General features: G+C 44.4%; 2 protein-coding genes across 2 annotated transcripts; one reads left to right on the top strand and one right to left on the bottom strand.

Moving 5' to 3' along the window:
* The first annotated feature begins 1,467 nt into the window (after window positions 1–1,467).
* LOC139345885 (chitin synthase chs-2-like) lies at window positions 1,468–12,423 on the top strand. Its single transcript, XM_070984757.1, has 22 exons — window positions 1,468–1,546; window positions 2,884–3,019; window positions 3,216–3,404; window positions 3,509–4,388; window positions 4,668–4,851; window positions 5,185–5,277; window positions 5,661–5,822; window positions 5,970–6,144; window positions 6,327–6,428; window positions 6,543–6,684; window positions 6,796–6,996; window positions 7,384–7,499; window positions 7,960–8,128; window positions 8,290–8,469; window positions 8,551–8,820; window positions 9,196–9,361; window positions 9,645–9,685; window positions 9,792–9,856; window positions 10,204–10,314; window positions 10,409–10,623; window positions 10,717–10,795; window positions 11,438–12,423. The coding sequence occupies exons 1-22, from the start codon at window positions 1,521–1,523 to the stop codon at window positions 11,516–11,518; spliced, it is 3,783 nt and encodes a 1,260-aa protein (XP_070840858.1). The 5' UTR covers window positions 1,468–1,520; the 3' UTR covers window positions 11,519–12,423.
* A 1,819-nt stretch (window positions 12,424–14,242) lies between these two features.
* LOC139345887 (formyl peptide receptor 2-like) lies at window positions 14,243–19,385 on the bottom strand. Its single transcript, XM_070984759.1, has 3 exons — window positions 19,160–19,385; window positions 15,987–16,173; window positions 14,243–15,304 (listed from the first exon to the last, which is right to left on the bottom strand). The coding sequence occupies exons 2-3, from the start codon at window positions 16,164–16,166 to the stop codon at window positions 14,411–14,413; spliced, it is 1,074 nt and encodes a 357-aa protein (XP_070840860.1). The 5' UTR covers window positions 16,167–16,173; window positions 19,160–19,385; the 3' UTR covers window positions 14,243–14,410.
* Between the last annotated feature and the right edge of the window lie 3,371 nt (window positions 19,386–22,756).

Raw genomic sequence — 22,756 nt, forward strand, 5'->3', positions numbered from 1 at the left:
CTCAGTCGATCTGAAACTGCAGTAAACTGACATTTGCGTGCTTCCAGGCTGAGGGTTGCTGATTTTATTCCTCAAAAGGTCTGATTGGTGTTAGTTAGACTGTTTCCTGCCTGATGAACACGGCAAAGCTGGCAGCCACCTCCAGTCCCAGGACCTTCAGAAGTCCCTCAGGTTGACTCCATACCAACTGGTAATTTGCTTAATTGCAGATGTTAACATTGAATTAGAATGGTTCTCTCATTATAAGCTCATGTTGTTGGCCCAGTGTCAAATGTTAAGAGAACTAACTGTGGGAACAATCACTGTCACCCTGCAAACCGGCTGTGGTTATGGAGATGTAGAAGCAAATTAGGGCTGAATATTTTCACAAACCGCACAGCGTCAAAGAGTCAAAGGCGTTCCTGCAGACGCCTCGTGTTTGTCTGTGGTTAGAGTTTTGTCACATGGCAACAGGATCTAGTCACAGTTCTTAAAAGGTCTGAAGTGGAGGTCACTGCGAAGGCGGAGTGCGAAGATGGGTGTGGTCCAAGGACCCCGACCCACGTTCGCCCTGAGGATCACTGTTCCCCCATTTCAATCATTCCTGTCCACTCGAAGACGCTAGATAAAACCATCATGCCCTGATCACAGCAGCCATGAAAACTGACATTTCTCAGGCAAAATATTATCTTTCATAAACACCCTGAGCCTATAATAATAATGATAACTATGATAACAATAATCTTTATTTGTGTAGCACCTTTCATACAGGAACTGCAGCTCAAAGAAGTCACAGGCACCAAGTGAGTGCTTCACATAGAAAAGACATAAAAACAGCTAAAAAAGGAATGAAAAAGAAGAATAAAACCCACTGATAATGACAGTAAAATGTACAAATATGTCCTCTGTTTAACCAGAAATGAAGAAGAGGACCTTTCTCCTCCAAAGTGTGTTTCTTGAGTCTTGATCCATGATTGCTGATGAGACGCTTGTATGCACTTATTTGGAAAGACGTGTAATTACACGTTGGACGTAACATTGATGTGGTTACATAAAGAGTGACGTGAGAGAGGCTTCTGAATGAGGTTCAATGTCTGCTGCTCAGGACGAATCGTCTGGGTAAAAATCACCAGCATGCTTTTTCTCATCACCACAGTCTTCATGGTTTAGAATTAGTTTTAATAAACTTGTTTTCTGTATTTTTAAAAAAAGGTACTTTTTCTGTTTATTTTGCATGAAAGCTATTACATGTGAAAGCACATTTGTATTATCCCCAACTTTAACTTCCAGGCTGAAAACTGAGCTGTGGCCCCTCAGGTTCAGGTTTCAGGGGCCACAGCTGTCCTGACAGTTCAGCCTGCTTTCCTTCTCACTGTTCACCTGCAGCCACACACTCATTTCTGAGTGGGCGTTGCCATTTGATGATGGGCTGAACGAGATCGTGATGATGGCATCTGGATGTGGAAGAAGCTCATCGTGGTTAGAGCGGCGTTACCTGCACGGGAACGGTCAGGCAACGTGAGCACATCGGTGACAGAAACATGGATGAAAACAGAAGCCTGCCCAAGTGAGTAGAAACTTTCTATTTGAAAACATGACAAATCTCTACTGTTTCACTCACTAATGCAACGAATTTATTAGTTTATACTCAAAGGAGGAATCAATTGTGTAGCACAGCGTGAAGTCGAAGTACGAACCTGCCTTCTAAAGTATGATTTTTGCTCATATTTGTCAAGTTTTTTAAACTGATAAACTCCTTAAGTACTAACATATTACTTCTTCTTTTATGAAGTGATTGCTGGTATGGAAGAAAAAACATTTTTAGTAATTTTATCATTTGCAAATAAACTGCGTTCCTGAGCTCATGTGTTCACAAAGTGGTGAACTCACTCCATCCTCTATGAACATACCCAATCATGATCCTCTCACCTGTTACCAATCAGCCTGTTTACCTGTGGAAGGATCCAAACAGGTGTTTCTGGAGCGTTCCACATCTTTCAGTCTGTGAACGTGTCGCTGCGTCAGATTCACAATGAGCAGATATTTACAGATATCAGTGAAGCTGATGAGCTCAAACATGAAATATATTGACTGAGCTGTTTTGAAAAGGGTTTGGCACATTACCAGCGCTCCTTCTCTTTTGGCATCAGAGTTGTACAAAGCAAACACCTGAACGTTTCTGTGTCATCCAGTCCAGCAAGTCCGACCTCGTCCTTTCGTTCTCTGTCAGAGGGATGTTGATTCAAGATATAAGTCACTTCTGAGGCTTTGGTTTGTTGTTCTTATTGTGATCCTGTACACAGCTGTTGATGTTTCGGTGTGTTAATATTGACATTTGTGTTCATGTTTAATTACAGGAACGAGTGCAGTTAGAAAACAGAGAGAAAATGAAAATCGATCTATTAATCATAATAGATAGATATATTTATACTTCCATCTGTATATATGTCAAAATACTGATGGAAATATATACATACTGTATGTATTACATGTGTTACATATTATAATAGATAAATCTAAATGTGTAAAATGAGCTTATATGTGCATGTATCATATTTATACTATATTTTATACATTGTATCAATTTGTGTTGATTTCTCTTTTTTTTCTGCTTATTTTGTGACAATTTGTAAACTTTTCTTTTAGTGATTTCCTAAATTTATGTCATCAGTTTTAGCGATCTACACTTACATGTGCAGATTTCTCTCTGTGTCCATTTAATTCACTGCCAGTACATCAAGTTACATCAGGTTATCTTCCTGCTGCCAGTTCTCTCCACATCTCACCTCCACAAGCCTCCTATCTTCGTCCCTCCTGCCTCCTTCTTGCCTACGTCTGCCTCTTTGCTTCCTATCTTCTAGCTACAGTCACCTCAGAGTTTGACATTTTGGTGTCTTTAACCAGGAGGTTGTGGGACACCTGCCGAGAGGTCCCCATCATTGAAGATGAACTGACACCGTGGAAAATGATCAAACTACTGAAGATCATTACCCTGTTTGTCGTCGCTGTGATCGTGTTTGGATTGGCTCTATGCAGCAAGGTTTGTGAAATATGCATGTGTTTTTATTAACACACAGTTAGAGAGTTACAGAGTTACAAAAATCAACTATTGGTCCTGTGTGGGTCCTCCATCTCGTCCATGGAGATGGAAAATAGGGTAAAAGTGAACTGATTATTTTAAATAAAGGAAGTTTTGAAATCTCTCTGTCACTCCTCAATGTTGATCTCTGTTCCAGACTTCTTTCCTCCTCCTCATCACCTTGTCCAATGAAGGCACAAAGACTCTCCCGGCTGAGCAGAAACCCGTCGCTCTGCTGTGTATCGGCTGCTCTCTCATCGCGTCCAGTGTGCTTCTCTTACAGAAGAGCATCTGGAAGGCGTGTTACAAATCCTCAAAGATGCCAGCCAAGAAAACTGCAGCTTTGGTGAGAAAGCTGAGGCGATCTGAGTGACTGTTACTGCTTCATTTCCACTTCAGCCTCTGTCACATAAAATGTCTTGTGAGTCATCACGTGTTCTTCTGCTGCAGGTTCTGTTCTTTGAGTTCGTGGTGTCTCTGGGTGCAGCCATCCTCACCATCGTGGCAATGCCGCACTTGGACATCGTGACCAACGTGACCATACTGAACGGTGTGGCCATCTTCTCCACGATCATGCAGGTGGTCACTCAGTGCACTGCCAAGGAAAGGAACCGCTTCCTGCTGCCATCCATCACCGCCTTCATCCTCATTCTTCTCGGTCACATCCTCTTCCTCGTCCTATACATTATGAAGAATCCTACTGATACTAAGATGGCCACTTGGATGGGTCTGGCTGTCGTTGGGTCCTTCTTGGTGTCTTTCAACTGGTGGGAGAACTACTTCAGACCAATCAGCCAGAACAGCAGCTCCGTCTTCCTCGCCAACCTGTGCAAAGACATGACGAAGAGCCAGAACATGCTGCACATCCTCTCCAGCCTGCTCAGGATCGCAGTGACTGCCTGTGTCCTCGGAGCCTACGTCCCTCTGTCCAAAATGGACTGGGACATTGTGAGGTCCATCCCAAGCCGTGAGACAAGAATTATAGCCATCATCATTGGGGTCCAACTGGTTTCCTCTGCGCTCTGCCACTGGTTTGCATTGGCAGCCTGCAAGATGCACGCCCTGCGACGGTGCTTCATCCTGCCTTTGTACCTGGCCTCTCTGGCCGTCATGGTTCTGCTCGTCGTCCCCGTTATCGTTTACTATCAGGACTACAGAAAAAGTCTGAACGGGCCTGCAAGCATCAACTTCACAGTCTACTGCAATACAGCCGTGGATGGAAGAAACCAGAGCGTGAGCAGCAACGTGTTCCCAGAATTGGTTTTGGATGTTACACACACTCTGTGCTTCCTGGACATGTCCAAGATAACTGACATTGGCTTGCTGACAGGTAATAAACTGGAGCTACAGTGTGGCACCATACATTGAGAGATGTTTTACGAATCAGACAGTATGTTTTTACCCACTTAAACTGCATGTATGATCAGTTGTGGGGGTTTGATGCCAGTTGATGTTGATCACAATGTTTAAGGGAAAGTCAAACGGAAGTTGGTGTGCCTAGTTTAAGGAAAGTTGATCGGTGAACAAAAGTTCATTTTGCAATGAAAAAACTCTGTCACAGATCAATGACTTTGCAGTGTCTGTTATCCTTTCATTCATCTGTCCTCAGGCTCAGCAGTGTCCTGGTGGCTCGGCCTTTTGTTGGCCACTGTCCACCTCTGGTACTTCAGTCTGTATCGCATCCAGAGGACTCAGGACCTGTTCATCAGGAGGCTGTATGAGGGAGGATTTATAGAGCAGTCGGTGCTGCTAAACACTCGATTTGACATCCAGAACACTGAAAAGCGGAAGCAGTAAGTATAGATTTCTGTCTCTGGTTGATTTAAGACTGGGGTTAGACCAGAGTAAACATTTCTGAAGAGTCATTGTGAGCCATCACTATTTTGGCAACTCCCAGCTGATCCGGAAATCAGCAGAGGTAGAGCGTGGGTGGATCCGAGGCCGAGACCAGGCTGTAAACATGTTTATTTTTTCTGTAAAGTTTGGCATTTTAATGTGGGGGTCTATGGGAACTGACTCGCTTTGGGAGCCAGCCTCTAGAGGCCATTCGAGGAAATGAAGTTTGTGCCTCTTCCACGTTGCCTTCATTTCTCAGTGTCATTTCAGTGTCATCTCGTCATTTCCAGATTCCGACTCGACCCGGTGAAAGTGTTCCTTTGTGCGACCATGTGGCACGAAACCTACGACGAGATGATGAAGATAATAATTTCAATATTTCGGTAAGTTTCCAGTTGCCGGTGAGTGCCGACAGAAACCAGGTCTGGGCAGTATTTTGCCTGTTTTTCTCCACTTTTATCAAAAGAAACTATTGAGGAAGTGGTTTTGTGTTTTTTGGTTTTCAAGGGCACTTAAGGATGTTTTGCTATTCAGATATACAGAAGGTGTAAATGTCCAGGAATTTTCCTCAACCCTTCAGATAGTGGAGTTCTCTTCATCACTCGAGTTCTCTCTCAGAGCTTCAAAATCCTGAAATTCATGGAAAACATTGGTGTTCTTGAGGGATTTCAGCCACAAATATCTATTGCAGTTCAACAGCCTGGAAGAATTCCTCTTTGATTATCAACGTCATCAGCAGCTTTATGTGATTCTTGTAACTCCTCAGACTGGACAAGTACAGGCCGAGGGAGAAAGGAGAACCGAATGACGTGACCTTCGAAGGCCACGTCTACTTTGACGATGCCTTCAGAGATGTGCCTGGTAGTCGGGGGCGCCACGTCAACGAATATGCAGAAATGCTTGTGGAAATTATCAGAGAAGTTTACAGGTAAAATCTGTAAATCTCAAGGTTGATTTATATGAAAGTCAAGGACATAGTTTGACAGCCGGTGAGCTTTAGAGTCCACAAATAATGATGAAGATCTCACAGATCCCTTCAAATGGAACTGAAGTATCTTCCATCCTCTGTCATCAGCATCTTCCTGAACATCGATTCAGGCCTCTTCAAGAAGCAGCAGCAGGTCCCTGATCAGAAGCTCCTGAGGACGCCATACGGAGGCCGTTTGGTGGTCACGCTGCCTCATGGAAACATTCTGGTGGTTCACTTCAAGGACAAGCAGCTCATTCGCCACAAGAAGAGATGGTCCCAGGTGGGAAAACATGATGCAGCAGAGTTTGATTCGTATCCACAGGTTTAAAATGTCAGTCAGTGCTGAATGCTCATCAAACTTTCACACCGGTAGGATATTAATGTAAGTTTTAGGAAATGGATTTGCTGAAAGATGTGACTCCGCCAGAGGTGTTTTGCTGAATGGTATTTAATATTTTCCAGGTCATGTACTTGTACTATCTGCTGGGCTGGAAAATTATGACCAAGTATTTTGAACGTTGGGGGAAAGGAGAGGACGAGGCTGAGCTGAGAAGAGAGTTAGAGGTGAGATGAGAGAAAGCTGATGCACACATACACACAAACATACACTCATTCTGTATATTACATATGAAAAGTGGCTAAGGTGTAAATCAAAGCACACTTTGACTGTTCCTCCAGAGAGAAAAGCACAACACCTACCTCCTGGCTTTAGATGGAGACACAGACTTCCAGCCGGCTGCTGTCATGTTGCTCATCGATCGTCTGAAGCTGTACCCACGTGTCGGGGCAGCATGCGGCAGGATTCACCCCACCGGATCAGGTTGGTCAAAAGCAATAAAAAAACTGGGTATTTTAAACGTAACCTATAAACATTTACAGCTCAGGCCCAGTTGCAGGTTTAAGTAACAACAGTTGGGCATTTCCCCGGCAGGTCCCATGGTGTGGTACCAGAAGTTTGAGTACGCCGTGGGCCACTGGCTTCACAAGGCGGCCGAGCACGTGTACGGCTGCGTGCTGTGCAGCCCGGGCTGCTTCAGTCTGTTCAGGGCGGCGGCGCTGATGGACGACAATGTGATGAAAAAGTACACCATCAAGGCCTCAAGGGCTCGACACTACATCCAGTATGACCAAGGTAGCTGATAAGTCACAGGACATGCTAAAAACTGTGCGTGTGTGTGGACTTACAGGGTAAACGCAGCCTGAACAAAGAGCTGATTGTAGGCTAAATTGCTAGCTTGCTAACGAGCTTCTAGGCAGTTCAATCAACTGCAAAATGAGATGAATTTAGAAGCTAACATAGGCTAACATTACCAATACAAACTTGAGCAGATGTGGTGGAGAAAACATTGGCGTCAGTGGTGGAGCACGTTTAAGTGAGTTGTTCATGGAATGAACTGTACTGTTGCTGTAGTACATTAAATGCAGTACTTCTGCTGCCAGAACATGTGTTAAACAATTAGCTACTCATACCAAATGTTTTGTTTGCTTGGTCTGATCATCTCTGTGATCGCACCTGCAGGTGAGGACCGCTGGCTGTGCACTCTGCTGCTGAAGCAGGGATGGAGAGTGGAGTACAACGCGGCCTCTGACGCCTACACCAACGCCCCGCAAGAGTTCAAAGAGTTTTACAACCAGGTGATCACCGGGAGCCACGCAACACCTTTTATCATTATTCAGATCGACTTCGTTAGAGCGCCAACTCTGATTTATGAAAAGAGCTAAACTCTGTTGTGTACAGTCTTGATCATTGAGGAGATAAGTACCAGGTATGTGTCCGCAGCGTTTTAGATTTTAGATTACTGCCATTAAAAAGAAGCTCATTTGAGTTTTTTTGTGTTACCAATAATCAAAACCCCTTTGCCATTCCTCGAGCATGTTGATTATGTAAGTTGTTACTGTCTACCGTCACTGCACAGCCCACAATCTGTAACCATGTGGGATAATAAGAGGAATGACAGGTGCAATGCCCATGCAATGCCACGCTTTACTGGCTTGAGCTACATTTGCTGCTTCTTCAACTGACAATCCAATGTGGTCATCATGTCCAATATTTGAACATTTCCCCATCTGGATAACGTCTTCTTGCCATTTCCAGCGTCGTCGATGGGGACCGTCCACCATGGCCAACATTGCAGACTTGCTGGGCTCTAGCTCCCTGATTTCAAAGAGGAACCCGTCCATGTCCAAACCCTACATGCTGTACCAGCTCCTCAGCTTGGTCTCCTCAATATTGTCACCCTCCACTGTCGTCCTTATGATTGCAGGTCAGGCTTGTTGTGAGGTCATTTCTCTGCTGGATGAAAAAACTTAGCAGGACCTCGGTGGAAACAAGCTTTTCACCAATAATGTGGTCTATTTAATTAAGTTGTGGTTTGACTTTACAAAACTTTGTTGGCCTTTTGTTTGCTTCCTGTCCACTGTTCAGGTAGTTTGACCGTACTGCTTGACATTCACCCCAACGTTGCTCTGGTCTTGGCTGTGATACCTCCTGCTATCTTCCTCGGTGTCAGCTTCAAGATCAAGTCAGACACTCAGATTCTTGTTGCAGCAGTGATGAGCATCCTGTACGCCTTCCTCATGATGATAGCAGCACTTATCATAATAGGTACGCAAACACAAAATCAACAAGGTCCGCTAATGCTGAGAGGCTTCCGGCTTCATATTCCATCTGTCTGTCCTCCATCAGGCAACATGGTGAAGGACAAAACCATCATGACTCCCAGCAGCCTCTTCATCATCAGCCTTGCTTGCTTTTATTTCATCACTGCGCTCATGCATCCTCAGGAGGTCGGCCTGATCTGCTTTGGCTGGCTCTACATGCTCTGCATCCCCAGCGCCTACCTGCTGCTGGCTATTTACTCCATGGTCAACATGAACAACGTGTCCTGGGGCACCAGGGAGACGGCGCCTGCTGCAGGAGCTGCAGCTGCCCCCCCACAGACCAAGGCTCAGAAAGGTAGATGACGCTTCAATTGCAAAATATCATTGTGCATGAATGCATTTTGAGAATGGCAGTTATTTACACATGTTGAGCCACACAGGACTGATTATTGAGTAATCCAGCAACTTTTTGCATTTTTGGTGAACTTCCATACATTTGTCATACCATTAATCACATCATTATAAAATTTACTCACCCCAGCTTTAGTGAAAACATCCAAATAGTGTCAGCTGTTCTAAAAAAAAAGTACTTAAGTTGCAGTGATTGGTTGTTACGGGTTCCTTACCAAAGTTCTTCCCTGTTTGACACAAACATGGGACCCTTTCCCATTTCCTCATTTAACTAATACTGTTGATCATTTTAAGTTGACACTGATCATGACTCTTGCAGCCAAAAGCACACTCATGCAGTTCTTCATGAAGACCAAGTGCTGTAGAAACCTCTGTCGGAGAGGCAGTGCAGAAGAAGAGCTAATCGTCAGCCCGGAGAACCCGACAGCAGAACCCCAGAACACCACAGTGGAGGATGTGTCGTATCCATATGGGGAGGAGCAGAGGTAAGGTCTGCGTCTGGCTGGCGTGTGCATTCGTTCTGGAAACAAATGAAATATGTCAGTTTATCACAGTAATGTCCACCTTTACCTTTCTGGATTGTGCGCAGCCGTTTGCATCTCACAATGTATTTCATATGTAAAACAGACACATTGCAAACCTGCGATTATAGCCGGCTTATAACCTGCGCCAAGGTCTTGTTTGCTGATGTAGGTCACATAGAGGCATCAGTATTAAAATTGGCTCGAGTGAGAATAATCTGGTTTGTCACTGTTATTTCCTATTTAGTTTCAGACAGGAGGCGCCTGTTTTCACCTGTCCTCACCAGTGTAAGTCCTAAAATGAGGGAATTTAAGCAAAAACAGGCTTAAAATCTGTGAGAAATTGACGATTCGCACACCTTCATGTTGTGTGATCTTTGGCTCTTTTCTCCAGGTTGGGTCACACAGCTGCAGAGTTTGTCGGATGACATGCGCCTGCAGGAGGACGCGCTCAGCCAGGTGCAGACTACACCTGAATGTATTTAATCGCTCAGCGTAATTGTCTTCCTCTGTGTCACATTTGCGTCATTCCTGTGTCTCTTTATTGCTACAGCTAATATTTGCATGTGATCTCGTCGACTGATCGAGCATCAGAAGGTTACATAACCTTCGTCATAATTACGTCAAGTTAAAATATAATATTTGGCATTTGGGCAGTTTTTGTCCTTGTTTGCTTTGTTCATATTCATCGTCAAAAAGGGGTTTTGCATCTTTAAATATGACAATGGTATTTTTTTTTCAACCCTACCCTGACTTTTAAGCATGAAGCGTAACTTTACTGAAGGAGCTTCTGAATGTCTCTGCAGGATGAGGAGAAGTTCTTCAGAGATCTGACAGCCAGATATCTGGAGCCTCTGCCTGAGAACAAACAGAAGCAGATGAGAATGGCTGATAATCTCAGAGACTTGAGAAACAAGGTAGACTGTTCGTCTATGAGCGCTGATGTAAATTAAACGTTCGCTCTGATGATGATGTTTGTGCATGATGCATTTTTTCCTTCCTTGTGTGCAGATCACCTTCGCCTACTTCATTTTAAATGCCTTCTGGCTCGTAATGACGTTCTGTCTCCAGCTGTTGGACCAGTACATCTTCATCCGGGTGCCAAAGGTCGACATCAACCTGCAGTTCACCGGAGAGTACATGTACATCGAACCTCTGGGCTTCATGTTCATCCTGGCCTTCGCCTTGCTGGTTATCATCCAGTTCGTAGCCATGCTGTATCACAGGTAACCCATCACCTGTCGGATCACATCCAGGGAGAAACACCTCCGCACGACGTTCTGACTGATTTTTAACTTTCTCGCTCGGTGCTTTTTCAGAATCTGCACCCTGATCCACTTCGTGGCCTTTCAGGATACAGAGTCCAAGTCTGACAAACAAAAGCAAAAACAGCAACAGGTACATACAACTGCTGTACTACTACTGTCTCTACTACTACTACTACTACTACTGCTGCTGCTGCTACCACTGCCTGTACCACTGCTGGCAGTCTTACTGTACTACTGCTACTATCACTGCTGATGCACTACTACAACTACTACTATTACTTTTAGCACTATTTCTACTGCACTGGGTTGTGTCATGCTGCATTATGAACAGTGCTGTGAGCCATAAGCAAAACTGAAGGCTTTCAAAGTACAGAAGATGACGAGAGCAAACTAAGATATTAAACAACCCTCCTTTTGGAGCGTAGCCGTTGGCTGTTGTGTCAATCTACAAGCGTTTGAAGTCATAAATCACAATAAATCTGTTTATGTGACAGCGCAGATTTTACGGTGCTGATATCCTGCAGCTGCCACTCATTACGAGTTGTTTTCATTGCTGCACAGTGAGTGGCAGCAGGGCCAATTAGTGTGTCAGCTGAAGAAATGGCCAATTCAAATAGGAGATGCGTCTTTATTAATTTCAGCTCAGCATGACCACCCCACCCTCCGATACTACAGTTAGACTGGAAAATTTGCTGGCAAGTCATTAATACAGTCTTGTTGTGGGTGTGGCTGCGCTGCATTCATGTGTGCTCATTGCCTTCTTTCCTTATAGGTCAACGATGCTGGACTAGAAGACATCGATGACTTCCTGTTTCCAGGTCTGCTCAGCAGAGGCCAAGGGACTCTGGTGTGAACACAACCGAACCCAAACCTGATTTTAGCACTTTGAGACGACCGCGTACTGTATGCACTTCAAAGAACTGTGATATTATCTTATTTAAATGTATGCAGTTTATAGAGAGACTGACAGAGAGGACTCATTAGATTCAGCTTGTAATTGAAAGAACATCTGGAAGCTGATTGGTGTGAATACATGAATGTAGATTGGTTTAACTGGTAGAATTTGGATGAATTTCATGAGGAAGTTGTTTCGCGTTGCAGTGAAACGCTGAACACAACGAGCCCTTCTGGTGTCTCACTGTCACTTTATCTGAACTTATGTTTTACTTTAAGTCTCAGGTTTCTTGTGCTGTTATAACACTTAATTTATCCAACACAATACAAAGATTTAACTACAAGTTTATGAAGGCCGACAGGAACAATGTGAAGACAAGCTGATGACATTTTCATGAAAAAATGAAAATTGGTGCAATTTCCATTCTAATGATTTTGTAGTTTATTGTGACTAAACTGAGCTGGTCCGAAAGACAACACGCAGGACAAACATCAGCCGACCGTGAATTACAGCGATGAAACCGTCTTTTTTAACGGCATGCGTCATGTTTCTTGCTCATTCTTTTTACCTCTTTTTATAATAATCAGCATTGATGGTTTGTGATCATTACAGACTGTCAATAACATTTTAAAATCTGAGCTGTTTGTACTTTGTGACAAACTTCTATGATGGTGTATTGAACATTAAATATTACTTCAAAAATGAAATTGAATATAAAATCTAAGTAAGACAGTCGACAGTAAATAATGTTCTTTAATATTTAATGTGTTGGCAACAAAAAATAAATCTGCACAAATTATTTCTATTTTCCGGCAACAAACTCTGTAACGTGACTAAAATAAAAACGAACACTGTGCAGCCTCAGCGGACAGACGTGTCAGGTGTGAACGTGCATTACATTGTACAGAAACTGTAATCTGCTCCTTCACACACAGGGGGCAGTATGTGCACATGCAGTATGTCTGATAAGGACAATGTGATCTACATTTTATGTAAGTCTCAATGCATGAAGTAACGTAATCTCAGATAACTGCAGTACTGAAGGGAGGACTCCCCGGAAACGGCAGAGTGACTTTCTGATGTTTCAGCCTTCAGTGTGTCTGCGGCAAAGCGACTCTGCTCTTCAGTTGTGGTTTCCCAATATTTTGCAACAGGTCAGGTTACAAAGAAGTCACATCTTCTTTTTTATCTGTTTATACCGTCTCAGCTTCTCTGAAGAGGAACCAAAGGTCGAACGCTGAGGCCAACTGTTCTCTTCATAACAAATGCAGAGTTTAGGTGAAATATGTGATTAGTTGAGTTGAGCCTCAGCCGGCAGAGACGTCTTTGTCCGAGTGCTTGTTTTGGAGGACTGTGGAACAAACCTTTATTGTCCTTCAACCACAGGAAAACACTCTTTTTATTGTCCTCGACCACCAACGCTCGTAAATTCAGAGCAGCTTTCGGCAGAGGAGTCGGCACTTTTGCACAAACAGTTTAAAGACAATTACAACTCTCTTTAATTTCTAAAAAGTTATATCATTACATGTTGCAGAAATGCCACAATGAGAAACGCAGAACCAACCTTACATGTCCTCATCACAGGGAACTTTAAATCAGACACTGAGTTTACACTGTTAACATCCATCACGATGCTGCTGCCACAGTAAGCAGCTGAACTCATATTAAACCTGATGAGCTGGAAACAGCTAAAACGTGTATCCTGGTGATGCTGAAGTCATCTACAGAGCAGGACCTGCTGTGGTTTATGGGCTGGTTGCTAAGGACTGATGACTGTCAGAGAAAGGCCATAAAGCTCCACAGTTTGGTCTCATTCCCCTCCAGTGTGACCCCTGAACACCAGACAGTGTGAGGACTTCAGTCATCTCTGACTTTCCTTTTAATAGTCTCACTTCCCTCTGCCTTCTTTCCTTCCCTCCAGACTCATCGCAGTTCCACTTTTCATGTGTGGCTTCAATCACATGCGGCAAAGAACAACTGTGCAGGAACATATGAATCTGACCTCGGTCCGTCATGTGTACCAGGTTCATTCTGAGAACGTTTATCCAGTCAGCCTCTTCAGTGTAACATCGGCAGTTTGGAAAATAAAAAAATGATTGTGACGTACAACAAACCAGAGTACAGTAGAAAGTCTCAGCTCTTCAAGGACCACAGCAGTCGTCCTGCACGTCTTTGTCCATTAAAGACAGAAGTCTGAGAGACGTGATCACACTCAACACGTCGCCATCCTTGTTTCTTATGAAAAGCAGAGACTTCTCTCTAAACTCTCAAACACTTCTTCTTTTTTCTGTTTCCTGCAGTAAACGATTCTTTTGACGAGTTAAATTACGATAAAAATCTAATGAATGTAATCCAGAGGAGAAACTACGAAAAGCACAATAAGAATGTGGCTTTTGACGCAAAAATAAAGACATGTTGACTTCTGTGCTGATGGAGAAAGTATCTCAAGCAAGTTTCTGCAGCTTTCACACCTTAGTGAAATGAACAGAAATCAATGGATACCTGGAAGGAAATCAGATAACCTTTACACGGTACTAATACTACTAATATGATCACACAATTTCTGCACCAATAGGTCAAATGCACAACAGTGTATTCACAGTGTAACACCTTAAGGTACGATTCAGAAAATGTTCAGCAGTGCTTAAAGACAGGGAAACACTAAAATTGTTACGTTATCGCTTGTTTTTTTGGCAAATATGTCTCATTTTTGAGTGTTTTTATGTCAACATGTCTCTCTTTCAACAAGGAGACGCACCAACTTCCATTTCGCTTGGACTTCAAAACCTGAAAAAGACACCAGTGTGGCCCTTTAATGCTCACGATGTGTTCAGGAACTGTGGGAGAGACTCAGACTTTAGCTACATCCACGGCTGTCTGGCTCCTTCCAGACACCACCACGGTGCTGGGTCTGGACCCCGTGCTGTCATCCACAGAGCGTTCGTTGGACTGGGTGGTCTGTCCGTCCACATCGTCCGCCAGAGCCCTCCTGTACACCCCCGCCAGACTCTGCCTGAACCGCCCCCTCACGTCCAGCCCCATGCAGAAGTACAGCAGCGGGTTCACGCAGCTGTTAAAGTAGGCGATGCCCGACGCCATGGGGTGCCAGATCTTCACCACCGGGTTCTTATTATCCACCATCTTCACCAGCAGGAGGCAGTGGTACGGCGCCCAGCACAGGAAGAAGGCGACCACTAAGGATGCTAGTATGCGTAGGGGGCGGGACTTCCCGGACAGGCGGGTCCGTCGGATTCCAATCCCGGCCACGATGTAACAGGTGAGGATGACCATGAAAGGCAGCATGAAGCCACAAATGAAGCGGATGGAGTAGAGCGCCAGTTTAGCGGTGTTGTCCCCCTGCGCCGTCTCCTTCACGTCCACAGAGCACTTACTCAGGTTGTTCTTCCCCACGTAGACTTGGCGGTAGATGAAGTATGGCGTGCTGAAGATGATGGCGGCTGCCCACACGCAGACAGCCACCACCCTCGCCGCCCACAGGGTGCGCCGCCGCTTGGTGAAGATGGGCTGCCAGACGCAGAGCGCCCGGTCCAGACTGATCACAGCCAATAGAAACACGGAGCAGAACATGTTGGCGTATTTGAAGAAGCCGTTGAACTTGCAGAGGAAGATGCCGAAGGGCCAGTGGTCGAAGAAGAGCTTCTTAGTGAGCGAGAAGACGCGCGTGAAGCAGAAGATCAGGTCAGCTACCGCCAGATTCACCAACCACACGTTGGTGACCTTCGGCTGAGGAGGAAGAGGAAGACAAAAGAGGTGAGACAAGAGGAAAGACGATGAAGCTGAAGGAGAAGAGGAGCATCGAAGGGCGACTTTTAGTATTTTACTCTTGTACTGACAGAAACAATAAAAGTTCACTTTGGATTTTCATGTATGTTGAGTTCAGGTGTGTGCAGCTTTAATAAGACAGATGCTCGACATCTCTGTGGGAGTCTGATCAGATGCCATCAGAGTCCAGATAATGAATCTTAATTTGGTTTCAGGATGTTTACACTCCAGCGAATTCATGGAGTTCAGAATGCAGACACGCTCAGTCTCACATTCCTAATTTTAAAAATCTTTTGTTTGTTCCTCTTTTTTATGACCCATTTTCAAACCAGCGTGCGCTTACTTCCTTTTTTGTGCCCTTTGGTTATCACGGCATCAACAACGTCTCATAGGTTAGGAAAGGAGGGGGATTTCACAGTGGTTTGAGCAGCAGAAATGCTCGTCGGGCCTTTGAACCACATCTTGGTTTAAAACCTTACAGAAAACTGATGTGTGATACAGATTTCACTTTCATTTGCCCCCTATAATTACAGATGACAAAATAAACAAATGTGGTGTTTGGAGGTTGATGGAGATGAACAACATGACGATGAGCTTCAGGGAATCATTTCTTTTGGGAGCTCTTTCCACGCTCTATAAGCACCTTGAGCTTGAATCCGGCCACCCAGATGACCATGGAGTTCCCTGTGATGCCCAGCACCACGGTCAGCGTGTAGAGGACGATGGACACGTTGTCCATGATGGCGTCAACGTCCACCGTTGTCGCCTGGTCATTCTTGGCTGTCTGGAGCATGTGCGGACGCAGAGAGTCAGTCTGGAACATTGTGTGGCTGGAAAACAGAGAAGAAAAACAAAACATTAGCAAAGACGACCTGACACATAACGGGCAGAGCCGGTTCGTCAAAGACATTAAACCTGAAGCCCGAAAACTGGTAAAACTTTTGATTATTGGTTTGCACCTTTTAGTCACTTGCTCAATTGAATCTGCATTCAGCCCAGACAGCACATTTACATTTTCCATGATCAGAAAAATCAGTTTGTTCGTTAACCTACGTGAGCTAATGCTGCTAACGTGAAGCTGTAAACTTTTGATTGTTGATTTGAGCGAAGAAGTTCCCAGTTTGTGCACGAGTTGTTAATTTGTTTTGGCTGGAGAGTTCTGAAGAGATTCAGGCCACATTTTTATCTCCAGCATGAACAAAATGTGCAAATTAAATACGGTTTTCATCCAGCGGCACCCAAGAAATGCAGCTGAACGACAGGGAAAGCAGAGCAGCTGAGCCGGTCTGTGGCCCAATCACAGCTCTTTGCAGTTCAGGACAAGCATCAGACTGAATGTCGCCTTTCTGAGACAAAACACTGAACTTCTTGTCTACTTACAGCGTGTGTCCGTGGACTGTGAAGAAGTCTTCCTTAATTGTTCAGCACAGCGATGAGGAGACGAAGCACGGTCTCTTATTTTATATGTTCATGAATGCAGCGTGGGTTTGGGCAACTTCCTATTTTACTTTCCTGCTAAAAACACGACAACAAGACGTCTTACGGAAGAATGACAAACAAGATGTAACCCAAACCAAAAACAAGACCCGACAGTCGTGATCAGGGAAAAACAGTCTAAGAGGGTCATAAGCTTTAAAAAAGGAGCTCAGTGAGCGCAAATCTTCATATGATGCTGTGAAAATAGACTTTAGTGGATTGTATGAATGGACGTGTGTGTGTGGCTGAGTCAGATTTACCCCGACTGAGTCACAGCGCTTCAGTGTCTGAGAATGTGCCAAGGTGTGTGTGCGTGTGTGTGTGCGTGTGTGTGTGTGTGCGTGTGTGTGTGCGCGTGTGTGTGTGTGTGTGTGCGCGTGCGTGTGTGTGTGTGTGTGTGTGTGTGTGTGCGCGTGTGTGTGTGCGCGTGTGTGCGTGTGTGTGTGTGCTGCATTAAAGTACAGATCTGTGTGTGAGAGAGAAACACACTGACTTCTCCAATTATGCAAATGAGGGAACTTTTGCATCATAGTTGAGCATCTGAACGAGGTTGACAATAACAAATAATAATATCACAGATCTTAAATGAGCTGATTTGCTGTCTTAACTAAAGTTAGATCAACAGATTAATAATTTCCATCTCATGTCCAGCAGAGGTAGTGCAGAGTTTATTGTATGTCGATGATAATATACTGTATTTGTCACTTTAAAGCGATGCAGCTGCTGCCAGCTGCTGATTTCATGGTCAAGGAAGATCTTTGAAAGCCAGGATGCTTCGAGTGCTTAGTAAAAAATATGGACATTTGAACATCTACACCTGCACAGCTGTACTGATAAAGACGATCATGCAACATGAACAGAAAACTCCACAAAAGCGACTAAATGAACGTTGTGGTGACGCTCAGCATTCACCCTGGAAGCAAGAGGACCTCAAAGAAACCTGAATTACATTTATGAGCATTGCTTTTAAGGAATGTGCTCATACAGAATCAAAACATTGTGATTTAACGTCGACCGTGCTTCGATATTTTCTACGATCTGTCCCCAGATCAGCTGAAGAGAACAAACGATGAGAGCATGAACTAAAGTATCCATAACACAAACACTGGACGGGACCACCTCCTCGACAGGGCCTCTGCTCAGCTGTCGGGTCTCACACAAGCCCAAACGGACTGCACAAACTGGACAGATGCTCCATGGATGAACCACGATGAAGCAAACAGGTTAAGTGCGAAAGCCCTGACAGAACATGTGAGTTGTAATCAGGCTTGGTTTGAAGCAGGTTTGGTTGCAGCCTGCGCCTCAGACATGGCACGTTCCCACATCCCATCGTGACTTTGATTTCCAACATGCAGAGTCAATTGAAGCAGTTTATCTTAATAAACAACGCTTTAGGTCGTGGTTTTGTTAGAGAAGGTGAATCAGGCGACCACACTCTGCAGGATGCGAGGCACCATTAAATAGCAGCTTTATCAGCTCACCACAAAACCAGCTTGAACTCCCAGTCCTGCTCTATCACGAACAACCCCAAACCTCCGACCGCTGAGCGAGCTGCACGAAGCCAACTTCTCACATGTGAGCGAGCTGTGGTGGGAGCACAATAACTCTGAAAGCAGGTCAACTTTCCCACTGTTTGCTGGCAAGACAAATACATAGAAATTAAACACATCAGCAGGAGAACTTCTTCAAGTATCAGACGCGTAATCCTGAAGAACGGTTCATGACGAAAAAACTCAGAAAATAGATGCTGATGCTCGCCTGCAACCACCACCAACAGCCACAAATAACCTGAGCCCAATACAGACTTCCTGCACTGAAACATCGGAGCTTTGTCACAGCAACAGACGAACATTCAGCAACAGACGAACCATCAGCAACAGACGAACATTCAGCAACAGACGAACATTCAGCAACAGACGAACATTCAGCAACAGACGAACATTCAGCAACAGACGAACCCTCAGCTCCAAACAGCTTGAAACATCTATTTTTTTTAACGTGTCTGATTTAAAACTGGGCTAAAATAAAGTACTTTAGAGGTCTGTGCTATTTTTTTTCCAGTTCCAATAACTTAAATGTAAAGCAGCTCTTTACAACATCGAAACACAGTCATCTAAATGCTGTTGAGAGTTACATGTGTCCAACAGCTGTGTATCCAACAGCTGTGATGTCTTCTGACGTCCAAATCACGAAGTGATGCCTTCAGGTTCACTTCGTGTTTTCATCACGTTTCAGGGTTTCTGTGACATTTTTACGGTGTGAAATTCAGCATCAGGAACACAACAGTGATCAGTGTTCGTCAGCGAACGCGTGAAACGGCAAAATGTGCTGATTTCTTACCTGCAGATGTTGAGCTGGTGTCACAGCGCGGAGGTCAGCTGCTTCAGTGTCAGCGCTCAGAGGCAGACTGAGGACGCATCTTCGTCAGCTGTGTGTGTGTGTGTGTGTGTGTGTGTGTGTGTGTGTGTGTGTGTGTGTGTGTGTGGGCAACAGACAGACAGACAGACAGACAGACAGACAGACAGACAGACAGACAGACAGACAGACAGATGGAGGTGACACACACATCAAAGTTTTTGCAAAACCACTTGAAGAGGGGATCTTCACTGTGCATGAAAACACACCCACCCACACACCCACGCACACACACACACACACACACACACACACACACACACACACACACACACACACACACACACACACGCACACACACACACACACACACACACACACACACACAGACGATCCTCCCTTCCTCTTTCTCTCTCTCCCTTCCTGTCTGCTTATGATGCTTAAACACACTGATTGAATAAACGTCTTCTGTTAATCAGACAGTTATTACTTTCCCCTCCTCCGTCTCCTCGGCCAATCAGATTCCTCTAAAGAGGGCGGATGACCTCATGTTATTCCAGCAGATCAACATTATTATAGATCATCCTCACGGAGAAATCATGCATGATGCAGCATGTTGGACTTTGGACTTGAAGTTATACAAATAAACTTTTAGAAACAGCTAATTCTCACCGTTTTGGGTTTTTTTCTGCTTTACACACAAAAAATCAATCAAAATCATTTTGTATCAATGGTAATTGTGATTTAAACTTGACTGCAGCTTCATTATACACATTTTAAACTCATCACTGTTTACGGTAAACAGGGTTCACTTCTGCTCAGTCGGCCCAGTAATAGAAAGCAGAATGAGACAGAAAGAGAAAGAAACCACAAAAGAGTGACCGAGCGGCTGATGAAACTCTGCGGTAACAGTCATAAAAAAGACAAATAAATGGTCAAAGTGGTGTTTCTGGACAGTGTTTTCGGAGTGGGTTTTCCATGCTGTTTGTATTATTGAGCAGAAATGCAGATAAATTCACTGATTTTCATTTCTCACAGTTGCAAAGGCTCATTTGTACAAACTTTTTCTCAAAACTGGAAAAACAAAAGCAAATCTTCAAATTACCTCCGACTCGTCCGCCAAAAACACCTTCAAACCGTTTCATGTGCTTCAAATCTAACTGTGCTTTCAGGTCAAACAGGTCAGTGAGCAGCACCGAGGGGAAAAAAAAGGAACACATTATTACATCGTTACACAGCATGTTGTGTACTGTAAGTACTGCAAGTAATACAGTACAGTAATACGTCTTTGTGCCGGTGAAGGCAACACATTCTCACTCCCAACTCGTCACATGTGGACATTTTTTAACGTGCAGGGTTTTGTGGTCAAGTTAGCACTAATAAACACCTAATGTCTGGTTATTCTCTTCAAATAAATCTCGCTGAGAACAATAACAAATATGTGGTTAATGCTGTGAAACAGTTGCATTTTAGTTCAGTTTCGTAAAGATCGTGGCTAAAATAAGTACGTTAGCTACGTGTTACCGACGTACATCAAGCCACGTATGTTAAGTTGAGTTCTTCACTTCTGGTTTGATGCAGGACACGAACCTCCTGTGTTTAACCCGTCCAAGCACCCAAACCTCCTCCATGTTTGGACTGTTCTCGTTCTTTAAACTCCACCATTTGACGTGTTGGGAGTAAGAACGGGCTGCACATAGAAGTCTGCCTGAATACTCTACATGCTGAAAAGTGACACTAAAGGGAGACCCAGTGCCTAAAAAGGTGGTCTCTCCTGCCAGGCAGCAGTGGAAAAACCATCCGGTGTGCCTGATCGAGCATCCACGAGACTCCACATCTCTGTCCCTGCAGGTTTTTCCCTGGTGAAGGGGTTTAGGTTCCACCTGGCATCGCACCAAAGCGTGTAACACACCTGATGCTACACGTTTTCGTCACCTTGGTGTGAAATGAACACGTTCTCATTCTGTAGTCAAATTAGCAACGATATATAACATCCGGTTAGACTTTCAAAATAAAGCTTGCATAAAGCTTGCTGTGGCACCAAAAGTACCTGGTTAGGTTCAAGAAGAGATGATACCAAACCAGCATCGGTGTCACATGGGGACCAAACCACCACCTCGGCCCCCTCCCCACGCAGACTTTCTCGCTCTTTATTCCACCTTTGTCATTTGCTCTCTCATTATCGCCCCCTGCTGGTTCATGCATGCATGTCCTTTTCACACCTTGGCGAGGCAAAACGTGACACTGACACACTCTCCTCCAGTGGATCAGCGAATCAGGTACAAGCTTTGTGGCAGAGTTGCAATCCTACGAAAAGGGAAGACGTTTATGTACAGTAAAAACAGTGATGGACTTTAATTCAACTACATTTCGTGGAGCTGGAAAGGTTTTCGTTTTTGCTCTGTTCTGTTGGCAAAGTGATGCACTGACACACCTGTAAACACTAAACCTCCAGTGACCAAGTGACAGCTACCTGTCCTCTTCTCTGCCGCTCCATGAACACGAACTTGGTCTGTCACAGCTGCTCTTCCTCATCCTCGTCCGCCACCTCCTCCTCCTCTGGTTATGTCCATCCATTGTTGGTATTTTTGAGTTGCTGCGTGCAAATGATGACAGCTGTGTTGTATTTTGCAACCACATCACAATGAAGAACGTGTTACATCGAGCGAGAATGTGTTCGAGTTCTGCAAAAACGGTGAATGATTGAATAAATGGGTTCACTTCTCACTCAGCAGTCAGCTCAGATAATGCGGTTTGGTGTTTGAGCAACTGTGTGGCTTCTGTCCTCCTTTCCTTTCCTTCTGACAAATGTCGCAATGTGCAATCACTTCCTTCTTTCGTTGTCCCTTTGGTCAGTTGGGTCACTCTAAACATGGATTGTGACCTTCTGAAGTTGCAAAAGGTCACGACAGAAATATCATCGTCACATGAGAGAAGTCATTGAGTGAAAGACTGTGATGCTGCAGTTGTTTGTATGTGAGTAGGAGTGTGTTTAGTACTCATTTTACATGCATGTATTTATGTGCTAAACCTTATGTTTTAAGATTTGTGATTAAAAAAATAATCGAAGTAGTGAATTCATGGTATGGACTGAAAATCAAATGCTTTCATTAAGGGATGTAAATGTTAATTATACATGCATACGTGCATTATAGCACACAGCTTGGTTTTAGGATTAAAGTGTTCTTTAAGACGATAGTAAACATATGTACTTGATGGTTGAGAGTTACTGAAGAAAGAAACAATATTTTTGATTGTCTGATCCGCATCATCACATCCAGCATTCATTGCATCGAAGAGGGTCATGTGATCACGTGCGCTCATTAACTTTCCACCTCCATGATGAAAAGAAGTCCTCTGTGGGGCTGAAGAAAGGGCAGTAAGGTGAAGGGAAACGTGGCTGCGACACATCGTCCCCTCCAATTAAAAAATACTCTGCTCTCTGTCCTCACCTGTCCCCTGTCCTCACCTGCCACAGTCTCACAGAGGCATTATGGACGATGTGGTCAGTGAAACGTTTGCTCCAGTCAGGAGGCCTCCTGATGCTGCCCCCTGCTGGCTCTGATGAGTGATGTGTTTTTC

Source organism: Chaetodon trifascialis, chromosome 17, assembly GCF_039877785.1.
Source record: "Chaetodon trifascialis isolate fChaTrf1 chromosome 17, fChaTrf1.hap1, whole genome shotgun sequence".
Lineage (NCBI taxonomy): Eukaryota > Metazoa > Chordata > Actinopteri > Chaetodontiformes > Chaetodontidae > Chaetodon > Chaetodon trifascialis.

Excerpts from the sequence above, each read along its gene's own strand:
- LOC139345885 (XM_070984757.1), top strand. The coding sequence starts at position 1,521 with ATGGATGAAAACAGAAGCCTGCCCAA. Across the intron at positions 3,405-3,508 it reads CCAAGAAAACTGCAGCTTTG|GTTCTGTTCTTTGAGTTCGT; the intron begins GTGAGAAAGCTG and ends CTTCTGCTGCAG. Across the intron at positions 10,796-11,437 it reads AAAAGCAAAAACAGCAACAG|GTCAACGATGCTGGACTAGA; the intron begins GTACATACAACT and ends CTTTCCTTATAG.
- LOC139345887 (XM_070984759.1), bottom strand. The coding sequence starts at position 16,166 with ATGTTCCAGACTGACTCTCTGCGTCCGCACATGCTCCAGACAGCCAAG. Across the intron at positions 15,305-15,986 it reads TGGCCGGATTCAAGCTCAAG|CCGAAGGTCACCAACGTGTG; the intron begins GTGCTTATAGAG and ends CTTCCTCCTCAG.